Source organism: Diadema antillarum, unplaced genomic scaffold (genome assembly GCF_040938485.1).
Source record: "Diadema antillarum isolate AM-2024a unplaced genomic scaffold, OU_Dant_1.0 scf00000036, whole genome shotgun sequence".
Classification (NCBI taxonomy): domain Eukaryota; kingdom Metazoa; phylum Echinodermata; class Echinoidea; order Diadematoida; family Diadematidae; genus Diadema; species Diadema antillarum.
In genome coordinates, this window is record NW_027270925.1 from 3,145,487 (window position 1) to 3,162,286 (window position 16,800).

A 16,800-nucleotide genomic window follows, 5' to 3' on the forward strand; every position below is an offset into this window, starting at 1 on the left:
CAAAATAGCACTGCCTTTATCTACTCTCAGAAAGGTGATCTATGATCTCAAATGCGTTTCAAAACACCCTTTGAATGGCTTTTCAAGTCGGCGTTTCTAAACACATTTGAAAACATGGTTGCTATTATCTATTGCCCGAAAATGCCTCAAACGTTTTTAGGATCGTGATTGTGCCGCAGAAAATTTGTAGATATACGCACCCTTTGTCAGCCTGTTACTGATGTGTGGCTGCCACCAAAATCTTTGTCATTCATGGGAAGGAGAAGAGTCATGTGTTAAATACTACTGCCATGCAATAAAGTGAAGTGAGATGAATGAGTTTGATATAGAAATCCCACATTCAGTCTTTTATGTCATTTTGCCAAGTTGATATTTTGTTTTTCTGTGACTCTATGAGAGCAGAAATTTTTCATTTCTTCCTTTGCCTTGGGGTTTTGCATACTGGTAACTATTTGCTAAAGAAAGAACCATGAATGTCTTGTGGTGTTGTTTTACATTCACTGTTTTTCAAATTCCACTTGTGCTTCTGTTTCATTCTTTCATTAGCTCCTGTGCTGTCATATGGCAGGAACCACAATGAAGACAAACTAATCCTAGGCTGTGCAGATTGTAAACTGGTAAGGAAACACCTGTAGAGTTGATTGAGTGAATGTGTGTATACAGTTGAACCTGCTTTTGCGACCACTTCTATGGAAACATGTCTCTAGTGACTACTAAAATCCTCCATACAGGAATTGTATGTGAAGAATTGCTTCATGATAGCCACCTGTCTGCTTCAAACACAACCAATGATCACTGATGAAGCTGCTCCAATAGACGACCAAAACAAAGATTATCTGTAGATACCAGCATAAAAAGGAAAAAAAACAAAAACAACAATAATGTTTGTGACAAGCACAAAGGGGGTTTATGAATTATGTTTGATGTAGTCGTCTGTGTTGAGTATGAAAGTTGAGCAGTTGGAAAATGCTTTTGATTTATATTACAATATGTGTGCATGATGGTTATTGACTTCGTGGTGGTGGTAGCATGGGTTTTTGTGTCTACACATGTGTACACACAGTGTGTAATTGTGTACAAAGGTACCTTGAGAATGTCTCTGTCAAAATGGCCACTGCATCGAACCTGTCTTTAATGACCACCTCATTACAAGACAGCATTTCCTATTTCCCTCCAGCACTCTTTATTGATGATTTTGACTGTATTATGAGTGTGTCTGTGATCTCTACGTGTAGTTCAAATGATTTTATGCTGTCATCGACTGCAATATGTATATTCATGTTCTGTATATCAGCACACTTTAAACAAATGTATTTAGGTAATCATGCTGGGGCATTAAAGTGAATTTGGTTTAATTTCAAATTTGTATCATTCATTCTGTGAAATATTACAGGCTTTCAGATGAATTGATATAAATGTTGACAGGTTTCTATGTCTATGAAGTTTTGCAAGCATACCATTATGCCTCTGCTAAAAATATTCAAATTGGACATCCCATTTGCTTTGTTGTGATATGTAGTGGTCATTAAGATGAGCTGCAGCCTGATACCAATGACTGGATATGCTGGGAATTATTTTCCAACTTGAATTTGATTAGCAATTTCAGTAGGTGAATAATATTCCAGATGGTATCCTGTGCACTTCTTTGGCTGAAAACTGTTACACAATGTAGTTTGTGTAGCAGTGCTTTAAAGGATACATAGCAAATAACAATGTGATACCAGGAAAACTATTCTCTGATCTGTTTGTGAAATCTTTTGCAAGTCCGCAATTTGCCAAACTACATGTAGAGATGCCCAATGTATGTCATATAGATTAAAACATTTTTTGCTATGTTGTGCAAATTTGTGTCCTTGTAAAATAATGATAATCATGTGGAGCTGCATTCAAGTATTGCCTTGTAATGCAAAGTAGACCACTTTATCACCTAGTTCCTTTCTTTCATTGGAGGCACAAGGTATAATAGCCAATTTGCAGTATAGACATTGTGTGTTATGGTAGGAACAGTTGGGTTCTGTTTTCTGGCTATTTGAAAGATGTGCAGATAGCATGCTGCATACCCCCGGTATACATTATTTCTTTTTTCTTGATGTGTTTTTATTAAACAGTGAATACAAGAGAATTAGCATCTTTATATTATGTTATTTCTTTTATTCCCAACATATAGGTATTGTACAATGAGAGCAAGAGAATTACACAGTTTGTGCAAGCAGACTTGGTAAGACATTATTAGTTAATATTTTTGCAAGTTAAGAAAGTCTCAGTTCTAGAAACTTTACCTGTTTTCTTGTTTGTCTTGAACCTTTTCACACATGATTTGACATTTTCCTTTCTAATATCAAAAGCATATGATCATGTGACACATATAGTTTCTCACACACATCACAAATGCTTAGCAGGACAGATTAACACAGAATAATAAACATTCAAATCAATCTTCACATCATATCCATAATGATTTTAGCAAACAGAGAAAATCAAATTAGCAGAATGAAACAGCTTTAAATGTGAATGATGTAAAAGCAGGAACATTTACTTTGATAAAATTTAGCATTTTAAAGATCTTCACAAAACAGTTGTATGAAAAAAGACATAAAATTGAAATCCCACACATGTTAATGTAATCTTTGGCAAACAGTGAGATTGAGTTAGCAGAATGATAAAAGAAATTATACAATTTCACAAATTTCAGCAAAACAGCTGAATCACCAAAGCTATTAGCAATTGCATACGCAGATTAGCGAAGATGTATAGCCAAATTTATTAGCTGATATTATATCCTCCAAGTTTCCCAGTCAGAGTACCCGCAAGTCATCACAAAAAAATCTCATTTTCTAAGTGAAGTTGAAGTTGAAATAACGTTACGTGGTAACAGAAAAAATGAATTATCTTTAGGAATCAGGAGGAATTTTAAGGCAAACTTTTCTCCCATTAAAGTGAGGCTCCTGCTCATGCAGTGGTCCTTGTAAGCCCATGCAGATTACCCAACAGTCATGTATACATGCAAATGCACACTTTTCCCCCAGTGATGTTTATTTCTGATTCCATATAATGCAAATGAGCATTTACACAGTCACTTTAAATGAGTTAACAAAATGAACCAGACAATTCTGAATTTTTTCCTGCATACATGTATATACAAATGAACTCATTACATTAAAGAAAAAATATCTGGAAAATTTTTACCTTTTTCACCTTTAAAACTAAATTATCATGATGGGGGTGGGGGGGGGGGGGGCATTTCATGAAGCATTTTGGTCGGATATTTTATTGACAAACTGTTACAAGCTACTGAAATCCTTACATCTGATTGGCTAAGAGCAAATTTGTCCGACAACTTTGTCGAACAAAATGCTTCATGAAATGCCCCCCAGATAATAACATGTATTCAAACAAGGTGAACAAATAACTTGTCAGAATCTATTATGTATATAAAAAACAACAACAAAACCCTCCCTGCCAACCTATACCCCAAATCTTTCCCCTACTGCAGCCCACTAATCCCACATATATTTCTACGTATGAACACCTACATATATATCACTAATAACATATCGCCACCATCCCCAATTCCTCTCCTTTTAAACTTAACCAATCATCTCATCTTTTAAATGTCCTCTATAAACATAATCTATCCTCCACCCCTTATGTCCAGTTACTTCCCTTCCACTCCGTCTCCCAGCTCAACCAATATCACAACATACCAGACAAACACACTCACCTACCACTCCCTTCCCCCTCCCTCCCCCCTCCACACACACACACACACACGTGCACGCATACACCCCAAAACACCTGTACACCTCCACCTAGTATTCATACTATGCTATCTCAGGTTCCCTCCCCTAAAGGCCCTTTCACACCTTTCCAGGCAAGCCTTGTATGCAACTTGGGAAGAAAAATTTTTTGCTACCTGGAGGTCCCCACAGATGACCCACACATGACAGTACCTAGCATGTATCTCACCCGTAATTCCGCGGACTTTTGCACGCAAGTCCTATTTACCCGCAGCCAAGCTTAAGCCCTGTCACACTTTTCCGGGCTAGCTACATGGGCTCGTTGCATGTGAAGATTTCCCAGCACACAGGCCAATTTTTGCAGGCGGACAAGGATTTGGCTGAGTTTCGCATGCGTCTTACCTGCTTACGTGCATTCCGTGTGACGTGCGTGTCAGGCGCATGGGTGGCAAGTGAGAGCTGACAACTCGGTGAAGGAATCCGTCTGAAGGAATTTGATTTGGCAGAACTTCTGCAGAATGTCATTATCTAGGCAAAAATTTTTTCCTGCAAGTCAACTCGCAAGGCTTTCCCAGACATGGTGTGACAAGGCCTTGAGCGTGCTCAAAACTCGTTCTGGGTGAGTTGCGGGGGTTTGCCTGCGGAAGTACACACAGAACACCAGTAGGAGGCTCTTTTGTCGGCAGCACCTCACAGGCAACTCCCACGCAGGTACGTCGCAGCTGTAGCGCAGGTACTTTGCAGTCCCCGTATGTTGCTCATAACTGAAAACGGATCGGTTTCGAAGCTCTCACGCAGGTCACATGGAATACACACAAGTAGCAGGTAAGTAGCAGGCGTCTAGCTGGTAAGACGCAAGAACGGAACTTGCCAACATCCTTGTCCTCACACAGAATATTCTCCTGCTTGCTGGAAAATCTCTACTCGCAACAAGCCTGTGTAGCTTACGCGAAAAGGTGTGACAGGGCCTTTATCCTCATTCCTGACCTGAATATTTGGATGAGCAATTAGTCAAGTCTTTAAAACCCAGAACTCCGAGATTTTATCAAGCATAGAACTAGTCTGGCTTCCAGACAAAGGCATTTTGTGGAAGGGACTGAAACTGGCAAAGGGTGTGGAAACCAGACTAGCATAGAATGTGTGGAGAAACAGGATAAAACTAAAACAGAATACAATACACGGAATATATACAATCCGACCTCTCCTATCCAGCCTCCCTTTTTCCAGATCTCTCTAGTATCTGGATGGGATCTTGGCATATTTTCTTTCTTTCCCACATTTTTTTTTTTTTCAATCTAATAATTACCAGGGAAAAGAGGATTTCAAACTCATGCAAAATTCCTACACAAACTCACATGAATTACATATTATTCCCAATAACGTACATTCACATCTAATTTGAATCTAAATAACATGCATTCAGACATTCACTACCCCCAAATCACCGCAAGAACATAGACAAAAAACTTATGATTAAATTAGGGCATGGTACGGGTGATCGTTCTTCAGCAGCTGCACGTACCGTATTAATCGTTGAGTTTCGCATATCCTGCCAAATCTCTTATGAGCCCCTGTCACGACATGTCTAGATATTAGAGGTCGGACTATACATCAAATCATCAATCCAGGTCCATGTGTTCCAGTTTCATAAATGCAAATGCAGCTTACCTACTTTAGACGCACACACGTACATGTACACGCACACACACACATACACAAACACACACAAACACATACACACACACACACCCACTCACACGTACTCGTGTGCACACACACACACACACACACACACACACACACACACACACACACACACACACATAGTCTTGCCAGCAAGGGAGTAGAGAAAGACAGGCAAATTGCCACGATGCATGCTGAACATTCATACATGGGGAGAAATCACTCTTATTCTCCACATACACAGCAGTTAGCTATATAATGTGTGGGTTAGAAGCACAAGGCAAGTACCTGCACAATGCAGTCCTGTTGCGTTGTCTTTAAAAAATTGTGATCCATCCCGGAACAGCAAATATAGCATCATCTGTGTTCTACAAAACAAAAAACAATCTTCTATCTGGCATACTATATAATGCAGGAAAAAGCCATAATGGACAGGATATTGAAATATTAGTTGTCATTTTTTGTCTGTCTCCCCTAATCGAGTGGTGACATCATCTCCCTGGCCTTCATTCATCTGGCCTTACTCTCCAGATGCCCATTACACATCTCAAGGGATATGGAGACCAGACATTTTCCTCTGTCGCTCCTCCGCTTTGGAACTCCTTTCCCATCATTTCTCTGTGAAATTGACAATGTGGAGCACTTCAAAGCTGTACTCCAGACTTTCTTTTTTTTATTTCCACCAGATGTTCAATGCCTAACTCTCTTGAAGGAGTCTGCATCTTTGAATGTTTGGAAGCAGATATATGGTGCCATAAGATGCTGTGAATCATCATCATCATCATCATCATCATCATCATCATCATCATCATCATCATCATCATCATCATTTTTAGGCTGTCGATGAGAGACAGTAGAAGTGATTCAGCCAAAGAGCTAATTAGTAATCAAGCGAGCACTGTCCTCTGTAATGGCCAGACCAATGGGAGAGTGGGATGGCGGTTACATCATCACTTCCATCTCATTTGCATATTTGATTGTAATGCTGTATGCTATGAATGATTTTGTAACCGAGCCATATACATCCACATCCTCTTATACGTCCCTTGTGTGCCCTTTTCAGATTCCACACTTCATCTCCTGGCACCCCAGTGACTCTGTGTTCATCGTGGGAAGCTCGTCGGGAGAAATACAGGTCAGCAGAGGCTTCTAAGCATTTACATGTTTTAGGCGCTGAGTCGTTTCATTGGTTTAAAGCTAAAACATAATTCTTAGAAGGGCTCAAAATTGATCCTGTACCATTCTAAATTTGCTTGCAATATATTGGAACGCTCTCCCAAGAAACGTATTCGGCTGATGCGATTCGCCAGGATTATGAGTTGTTTTGGAGTGTTTTGCAATCAAATAACGGAAGTCACTGTACCTGACTTCTGTTCGTGAAGCGCCCTCTCCGTCCTGTAGTGGGTATGTAGAGCGCTACTTGTATGTGATGATCACATCATGCCCTGGCAGCAGTATTGAATCGCATGCAGCCAACAAGCTGCAAAAAGGTTTAATCATGAGTTATTAGGTCATGATTAAGCGTCAAGTTCATGTTAAATTCTACAATTAAATGTGTAACTTTATGCAAGACTAGAATTTCTGTCCACAAAGATTTATATCAAGTGTTGGATGGTTAATTGTCACATGATTTAAAAGCGTCCCTGTGTTTGTAAGTCATGTGTTAGTGACTGTCAAACTATACCATTGTCAAAAATGATAGCTCATGTGGAGTAAGCATGCAGACAGTTCTTGCTTGGAATTGAGGACAATATCTGCAGTGGCATACATTGTAGATGGTTCACTCACAGAGATTGCTTTTTATGGAAAATGAACTGTATCACGCCTGGCATGAGTCCAACTTTGTGAAAGCCAACTGCGAGGCCACACTTCTGCTCAGCTGATGCGAACAGATTTCGACTTAGGTCATTGTTAGCAGGTACAAATCTTAGTGAAGCTACTCTGTGTCTTTGATTAATTGACTGATGATTAATCAGTTTATATTTCTATGCCAAACATAAATTGATTATAATGATATCTTGTATTTTAAGAGACCGGACACACCTGGCTGTGTACCAAAAATGAGAAAAAGAAAAAAGGCAGTTTCTGATTGACTGTGAAGCAACAATGATGGTAAAGAATGTACATGTATGGTATTGTGACGCCACTCTGTTGACTCGTATACATAACATGTGTATCCGATGTTGCTCTTATCAGCCCATCTTGCTTAGTCTTTGAAAGAGACGTTCTTAGGGCTTACAGCTGTAGATGTCAAGGAATTTGTTTCCCAGGGCACATGTCTCAGAATGAATGTTACGTATCCCTGACTAGTAGCTAAGCATGGCTGTGTTTGCCTGCAACACCCATTTGTTTGTATTTTTGTTCACAGATTTTTGTTGTTATTGTATTCCCCATTAATAGTGCTTGGACATGGCACTGAACTCAATGTTCTTCTACACGTTGTCAGAGCAGCTGGAGCCATGCACAGTCTTGACGCTGTCATCTCAGTTCAAGTGAGTCATCCCAGTCAAAAAGATTCGCATGCTTGAATCACCTGGACCCCATTTCATAAAACTTGTTGTCAATAACAAGTTATGATAGCTGTTATAAGCTACTGAAATCCTTGCATCTGATTGGCTGAGAGCAAATTTGTCTTAGAAATGTGGCAGTCGTCACTGATAACAAGTTTTATGAAACGGGACCCTAGTTGTTCCTTTCTAATCTCAAATACCCCAAATTACTAGTAGCTGATTTTCATTTTTTTTTGGATAATTTCATCTTCTTGAAAGCAGGTGACTATATTTTGACCAAACTTTGCAAGAATAATCATTGGGGGAAAGAGATTATGGTGAGTACAAATGGTGATGATGGGCCCCCGGGGGCCCCTGGCATAGGGCCCGAAATACTAAAAATTAGGAAGGTTTTGCCTAAAGGGCCCCTGGCATGGGGCCCCAAATACTCAATAGTAGGGTATTGCCCCAAAGGTCCTGCAGCAATCCCCAAAGTGAGTAGCTCATTGGTTCGGAGACTAAGGACCTTGTGGCAACTTGAGTCTCGCTGCTCGTGGAGTGACTGCGAAGATGCCTACACGACGTCTCCTGGAGACCTGCCTGGTTACCTGGAAGTTGCGAGAGAATCAAACATGTTCAATTTTTTTAGAGATTTTTTTCAGTGTCCATATAGTCTGGGAAGATGTTTCCGCAATATCTCCACGACCTTGCCAACTCACAGAGACTAATTTGGTCTGCGAGGTCTTAGAGATGTCTCCATGATCTTGTGGAGACCCATTGGTGACCTACCGCAGATGTCACAGCTGCAATGTCTCTGCGACTTCCAGGCAAATAAGGTGTCACCTCGTTTGGAGACATCTTGGACTTTGCCCGGGAGTCATGTGAGTAGCAGTGACTGATCAGTTGCAGCAGTCATGGTGAAGTCTCTTCCAGTGAGATAGGTCCTTTAATCTCGAGATTTTTTATGTAAATTTTAGTTTGCCTCAGGTGAAGTATCTCTATCTATAGGCAAAGTGTGCCGCTCAGGTGAGACCTTAATCTCTTGTCTTAGAAACTAATTTAACTTCCCGACAACGCTGAGAATACCTAACTTTCCTTGAGTGCTTTAGTTCTTTAAGGACTAGTGCTGCTGACTCAGTGTGCTGTATTTCTCTTTGTGGTTTTACATCATGAATTTTTTCAAGTTGACTGGTATCACTTGAAAAGATATGACATTGATACTATGTTCTTATTCGGTTAATGTGGTTCTAGATCACAAATGCAACCACTTGTGAAATTGTCTTACAAGTTCCAATTTTGCAAAGTGTTATACTTGTGCATTGTTTGGCATATACAGCACTTTCTTATTTAACTCCTTATGTGCCACGTTCGCACGCCGACTCGGTTGACGGTATGCCAAGTTCACATATTCTTCTCAAATGCACAGAACCCACCCAAACTGATCGATAAATCACCAAATGTCACATTACCTTGAAAACGTTTTTCGCAATTCCAATCCTGTCACATATATCTTGCATTCTGTGTAGTGATTGACTATCAAGCGATATTCTCTAGTGGATTTTCTCATAAATTCCAGAATAATCATGCAATGTAGATTTGTCAAACAATTTACATCAAAACAAAGCTTGGCATTTTCTCTACAACTTTGCTCGTTTTGTGTCAAGGGTAACACAAATTTATGAAAGTTACATAGATTTGAAAAAAAAAAAAAAAAAAATGTTTTCCCAAGACATGACTTCACTGCTATTTCAGAATAATGTGGCACATTGGGTTTACACCACGGCACCTAAAGAGTTACTGTGAAAGCTCTAGACCTGTTGCTCTGATGCCAGTGGAATGAAGAAATTGGTATTGTTGACACCATACATATATATTGGATAGTATGCTATTCTGCAAATTGGGACTTGTATGATGATTTACAGGTTGGAGTCATGTTCTTGTGCTACAGTGACTCCATTTACACTGGAAACGAGCTTCAGAATTTATCTATGTCTGTGGAAAGCAATTTGTCAATCAGTTGCATTCTATTTAGAGACAACTTGATGCAAAAATTATTAGTTTAATAAATACACAATACCAGCTGCTATAAGGGATCATAACCATCACTAGCTGTCAGGTGGAAGCTTGGTATTCTAGTGGATATGACGCCTGTCTGGCAGTCAAGATGTCATTGGTTTGGACCCCACCTGAGCATCTATGCTCATTACTTTTTATCGTGGCTATTACCGGTACTCAAACACTGAACAATGGGTGTTTATTTCTGTCGATGTAGGGAAATTTGTCAATCAGCTGCAATAAAAACAACTTGCTGCAAGAATTGATTATGGAATAAACTTCAGAATGTTTTCCAATATGGCTGCTACCCTGCACATGTGGAGAGCTCCCTGTATTTCACAGTGTGTGCACTTTGTTGGGAAAGCCAAATGACATATTGTATGTCATGAATCCCTCAGTTGAGAGAGAGACAGACAAGGAAAAAACACCTTACCTTGTTATCCTTTTTGTTTTTTATAGGCTTTTAATTAACAAATGGGAAGAGGAACAAAGCAAATAGAAGGAATAAGACTTCAATGTTTTTCTAAACCCGTGCAAAGTGTGTTTATATAGGAATAAATGTGTGGTTGGTCTGTCACTCTGATGTATAATTTTGTCTGTCAAACTACTTTTTCAGTTTTGAGCAATGACTTGAAATTTAGCATACATTACTGCAATAATAATATGTAGATGTGCAAAACACATCTTTGGTTGATGTGTATACATTGTCATGATAACAGCATTTTAATCTTTTTTTTTTTTGTTAAAGTGAACACAAGAATATTTTTGATGTTGAACTATCAGTTTTTGAGCATGTGACTTGAAATTTATTGGCACATGTGACCACTCTAGCATGTAGATATGCAAGCTTCATCTTTTATCAGTTTTGAACAGTGCATTGCTATGTTTTTGATGAAATCATAAAAAAATTTTTTGATTGAGCAGACTCCCTCAGCTTTTAAGCATTTGATGTGAAATTTTGCACATGTGACAGCTTTCATTTGCAGATGTGCAAGATATAGATTATGTTGCCACTTTAACAGCGTTAAATAAGAGCATACATAAACCTTGTGGATCGGACACCACATGTTTGTTTGTTTGTTTGTTTGTGTGTTGTTGTTTTTTATTTGTGACTTGAAATTCAGCAATGTGACTCCAATATTCATATTGACATATACAAGACAGGGTTAGTTGTTTTTTTTTGTTGTCAATATTGTATGATGTATTGCCATGGAAACATGTTTTGAAATAAAATGGTACGGTAATCATGTGGATTGAATAGCTTCTTCAGTTTTGGATTTGTAAATGTAAAATTTTTCACTTTTGACTGCTGTAAGGGTTAGATTGTGCATGACATTGTTCATCAAAGTTGGACATTGTGTCGATGTGGTAACCACATTTTTGTGAATAAATCTCATGGATTACAGCTCTCTATCAGTTGAAATTTGATGTGACCGCTAAAAGTGTGACTCTTAAAGGCGCTGTCATCTAACAAGCAGGTCAACATTTTGTTATCAATACTTAAGGACATTTCTAAGAAGGTAATACTTGTCTGTCTACTGTATATATTCTAAATGTAGAATTGATATGCGTAGCAGTTCACAATTAAGAAATGAGAATTTTCCCCCTTCACAAAAACGGGAACTCCGGCTGATTTTCAGACTTTTAATTTGGAACAAGTATAAACTGGATATACTGGGTACCAAATTTTTAGAATTTATAGCGATTGGGATAAGGAATAAGAATGTATTCAAGATTTATATCAAATCACAATGAACAAGGATGATGACATTGGTCAGCTTCATCATAAGAATGCAAGGGGGCTCAAGGAAGCAGAACAAAAGAAGGAAGCATATATACATAAAGTTTACACAGGTGGCCTTGTTATAAGGCAAGCGGTATTGCAATGGAATTACATTGCTACATTTCTGAAATATGTCAGCCTCCTACTCATGCATTCGTATGATGAAACTGCTACCTTGTTCAGTTTAAATGTGTTTTGGGTTGTCAGAATATTTGTTTCTCTGCTCAAGGACCACATTTACTTCCATGAATCTAAACATGGAGCTGTCGATTTATGTACTACATGATATGAAATTATGAAAATCGCCTAGACTTCCCCTTTAATGTTTTCTTATAACGTCATTGATAAATTGTTACATGGTTAATCTTGTAAATCTGTTTTTCTCTTATCATACACTGCAACATGTTGCTATGGAGAAGTTAGCCCTGATATGATTGTGAATGTGAATTCCAACCAGTGGAAACAAATATTCACTGGGAATGTTTGTATTTGAACTTCATTATTACCCCTCCCCCCCCCCCCCCCCCCCCCCCCATAGTGAGCACTGGTTGGCAGAGGCATTAATCACATTCAGTGATATTTCTGCACATATAGATTAACCCAAAAGCGGCTCAGGATCAAAGTTTCAAATGTTTATTTTTGCCAAAATCCCTTATATTTTAGATTACCTCATTGATATGATAATATTTGATCAGGGCTAGACAAGCCATGCATGTCAATGAGAGAGAAAAGCTGTCTGTGGGCGTGCGGAGATGCGGGCTGATAATGGCTGGCACGAAGGCTTAGTGGCTGTACATCCTCAATCAAGTCCTTGGCAGGGTTTTGAGCATATCACAGTGTGATTAATACAGAAAGGGTTTATCCTGTCTGATACCAGATCAGTTCAGACATCCTTTGCCAGAAGTCGGTCGCAACAAGACTTCTCCTAGAGTAGCATGAGGGAAAAAACAAACAAACAAACAAGTAAATACCCAGCAAATCAGTAACTGTCACACATTTTTATGGGATCATGTTTGATCATGCTTGTGTTTACTCTGCTTTTACTATCATTTGCCGTTTTCTCTGCTTCAAATTAGGTGATATACAAGTAATCTATCTAAACAAAGGAAATATGTTCACCCAAAAATCGAGAAAAACAAATAGCAGAAAATAAACACCAAATATGCAAAACTGCTTATCAATTTTGTTTGATAAAGCAGTGACCTACGGTTACACAAATGTGATTAGGCAGCTATAGATAAAGCGATGTGTATGTCCAGTCACTAGAGTGTATAAAGTATAAAAAGGAAATTCTGGACCACTTCAAAGTTAGCCCGAAAAGAACGAGTAAAATCTTGTAAGCACAACAGTGAAAATTTTAACAGTATTAGGTAGAAATTTGGTAAGTTATGAAATTATGAAGTTTTCATTATCATTGCAAAGCAGTGCTCAAACAGTTGATATGAATATATGCATATATATAAGTGAGCTAGTATCACCCCCAATATTACTGCTCTAATTTTATTTCTCGTTGAATAATTTCAGAATAGTGATATGGTAGATATTATCGATAAATAGATTAGGATTCGAGACTGGGGCACAATTGCATTCGAACACACACACACAAATGAAGAAAATATCAAGATTTTGTGTACATACAGTACTACACATTTACATGGCAAGTTGTGAGGAGATGACATCATCAGCTATCTCATCTGCATATTCATATAGACTTTTCAAAATGAGTTTTGTGAAAATTAGCAAATTGTCACAATTCTATAACTTCCTTGATCCTTATCCGAATTTGATCAAATTTTTATTGTTGTGCTTATAAAGTTTAACTCTTTCATATCAGACTAGCCTTTAAATATTTCACAATTTCCCTTTTAACCTAGATTTGTCCCTCATTGTCAGAAATTTGAGGGTGTTTTCATATATTACAGTTCTTCAAAACAGTAGAATTTCCAAGAAAATCATGCAGGAGACACTGTATCCAGACCAGGGTGTTTTACTGTGGCATCACAGACTGTGGTAGTCTTCTTATTCAGCAATGACGGAGTTAAAACTTTACAAATTTGTGTATTCTGATGTGTTCTACATATATTTCTGCATTCTCTCAATCCATTTTTGCATAATATATATTTGAGGATAAATATACCTTTATAAAGTCCTTTTTTTTTCTTCTTCTTCTCCTCCTTCAGGCACGAATCATCCCTTCAGAGGCTTTCATGGGCAAGTCCATCATATTCATGGGATAGCCTGCCCGATGCACAAGACTTCATTCTCCTAACACTCACCAAGTGCGTATGCCGAACCAGTATGGCGTAGCAGATTGTGGCTATTCTGGGTTTTTAGGGATCTAGATTATTAGGTTGCCAGCTCGGCCTGTGAACACTTGCCAGAACCTGACTCCGAACTCAGAACACCTCTCCCGCAATGACATCGTTAACCTGCTGAGGACGGACTGATTTTGCCACAACCCGCATTTCCTGTAGACACCTGCCCGAGTATACTCAGGACTCGTCCTCAATGGATTAATCCGTTGAGGATGGTTTGATTTTGCTACAACACGCATTTTCCATGGACACCTGTCTGAGTATACTCGTGACTTGTCCTCTACGGGTTAATAGCATGCGCAGTATGAAGTGTGTACTGGCATATCACATGACGCGGTCTGCCTTTGTGGTCTGCCTGTATTCATTTCATTTGCCACCTGCACCCGCAAAGTTCCTTTCAACCTCTGTCAAAGGCCCCTGTCACTGTTTGTAGCACCGAAAATCCCGAGTTGACTCGCTTGGTAGCGCAAGCGTGGCTCCTACTTGAGTGGTTATGCCAGCCTCTGCACAAAATGTATCAGAGAGGTTTTTATGCCTCCATTGAGAGCTGTGTGAGAGAGGCTTCGATTTTCTCACAAATCTCAATAGGCAACAGTAATTCCCAAATTGCAAATCAAGAGGCTTTTGTGTTATTTTGTAAGGACATGAAATAGCGCGCAAAATTTTCATGTATCACCTGTGTGTGCCACAATGCACTACACCATGTCAAGGCGAATGATGAACAGGAGGTGGACGAGCTGTGTGGAGAGGCAGACGAGACTGAGCTTCCTCCTAATAATTTAGAGCCCTAAAATGCTGAATAACCGCAGTTTTGCCATATTATCATCAATTTACAAGCTCCCCTATTTTTCATATGTATGAAGTGGCACCGGCTTAACCCATTCCATATTGAATTCTGAAATGCCCATAGACTTACTACACAGGCCACCAGGTTCCCATGCTGAACGGCTTAGTGTTCTTGAGAAAAACATTTTCTTTGTGGCAACAATTTTCATATGAAATGCCACATTTTCAAGTAGGTGGGATACATTAAGTGAAAGCAACTAAACAGCATGGTAGAATTTCTTTAGAATGAATAAAAAAAGTATAGAAGCTATTTCAGTGATATCACAAATTCATACAATTCTGGAGTTTATTCAAAAAATAGAAGTTACAGAAGATTTGTGTGCAAGTCTATCTCCATGTCAGTCAGAGACTTGCGTAGTGATGCAATTGTGACCTCATCCAATTCACTCATAAGCAATGTATTTGAGACCAATATCACTGCTTTGGATGTTTGAAAGTTTATACCTGATACCTGCAGTGTTTCTTTGTTTATTTATTATAAAGGAATGGCAGGGATTCCGATCTTAACTTTTTTGTGAGGTAATTAGAAACCACTTCTGAAATATAACAGACCATACAATTCCAACAGAAATAAAAAATGGTATATTTGAAAAACAAAATCAGTTGTAAAGTGGCTGAAATATCAAAAAACAAAGTAAAACAAAGCGGTCCTAATGAAAGGTTGGTCCCACCTTTTATTAGAACCTCTTTGTTTTAAGATATCTCAGCCATTTCAAAAGCTAATTTTCATCAAAGAAACTTTGAATTCCTCTTGAAATTGTATGTGCTGGAGGTTTCTCATTTTCTCACAAGAAGATGGAAACCTTAAGCGTCCCATCTCAACCAAAACTATACCAATCCTGTAATGATACCATGTACAACGTGTACTTTCACCGTTCTATGATGATTTGCCCACTCATTAAAAAATGTCAACCGTTTTTCCCCTTGAGTTAGTTCTTCACTCATGGTATATCCTTCCCTCTGATTGTGATCAAGGGGCCCGCTGGTGCTGGTGCAAGTCGGTCTGGGTGTTCTCAGCAGAGGAAGTCTTGGGGCGCAACAGCTGACCAAAGAATACCTTGCCAACGATCAGATTGATGAGGTAAGTTCTTGCAATTAGGAGAATAGATGACCGAGCCAATATCCATGGTGAAGTGGACGTGGCTCAGAATTCGTTACTCCAGGAGACCCTGTCCCGACGCCTTAATGGAGATGCAAAACTTTACAATTTCATGTTTTATTTTATAATGTTTTGATAAAACTTCTATATTTCTTTTCTTTCTTTCTTTCTTTTTTTGTCTGAGTGTACCCTGCATATTAAAGTCAACCTTAAAATAGTGTGCTATTGCACTAAAGCCAAATGATAGAACCAAGGATCCTGTGCTCCACTGCATGATAGCTACACTGAGAAGTATCCAATGTGTTTATTCTTGCATATTTTAGTGCATTGAATGAAGCGAGGTCAAAGTCAAGTGATATGAAGTGATTCCCTTTTTCCAATAGAGGAGTGTCAAATATTTGTTGTTGTTTTTTCACGATGGAAGCAGTCGATATGACACACATGTATACTGTAACGTCGCTGGGGCGACAAGACCTTGTATCTGAAATTTTGGTGAAAATGACTTTTTTTGATTAATGGTCAGATAATCAGTTAAGTGATGTCCTGTTCAAATCCTAGCAGTCTTACCCCCAAAATGAAGCCACCATGGCATGTCAAAAGAAAGGCTGTCCCATTTGACACAGTGCTTTGGCTGCCATGTTTGTTTGGTTTTTTTTTTTTGCTCTCCTGAACATTTGACGTTTTGTAGGTATGAGGTCTTGTTGCCCCAGCGACGATAATTAAGCTTGTGGACGAGTTTAGACTGGCCATCTTGAGAAAAGATCACATTTTCAAGTCGAGAGGTCTGTGTACT

General features: G+C 38.8%; 1 protein-coding gene across 1 annotated transcript in view; it reads left to right on the forward strand.

The window, feature by feature from the left end:
- Positions 1-16,800, forward strand: part of LOC139745277 (WD repeat-containing and planar cell polarity effector protein fritz homolog) — a 77,600-nt gene that overhangs the window by 15,352 nt on the left and 45,448 nt on the right. Inside the window, exons 12-17 of the mRNA XM_071655681.1 lie at positions 547-617; positions 2,168-2,218; positions 6,484-6,555; positions 7,821-7,912; positions 13,928-14,026; positions 15,884-15,989. Coding sequence (XP_071511782.1) covers positions 547-617; positions 2,168-2,218; positions 6,484-6,555; positions 7,821-7,912; positions 13,928-14,026; positions 15,884-15,989 — 491 coding nt within the window. The remainder of the gene's footprint in view (positions 1-546; positions 618-2,167; positions 2,219-6,483; positions 6,556-7,820; positions 7,913-13,927; positions 14,027-15,883; positions 15,990-16,800) is intronic.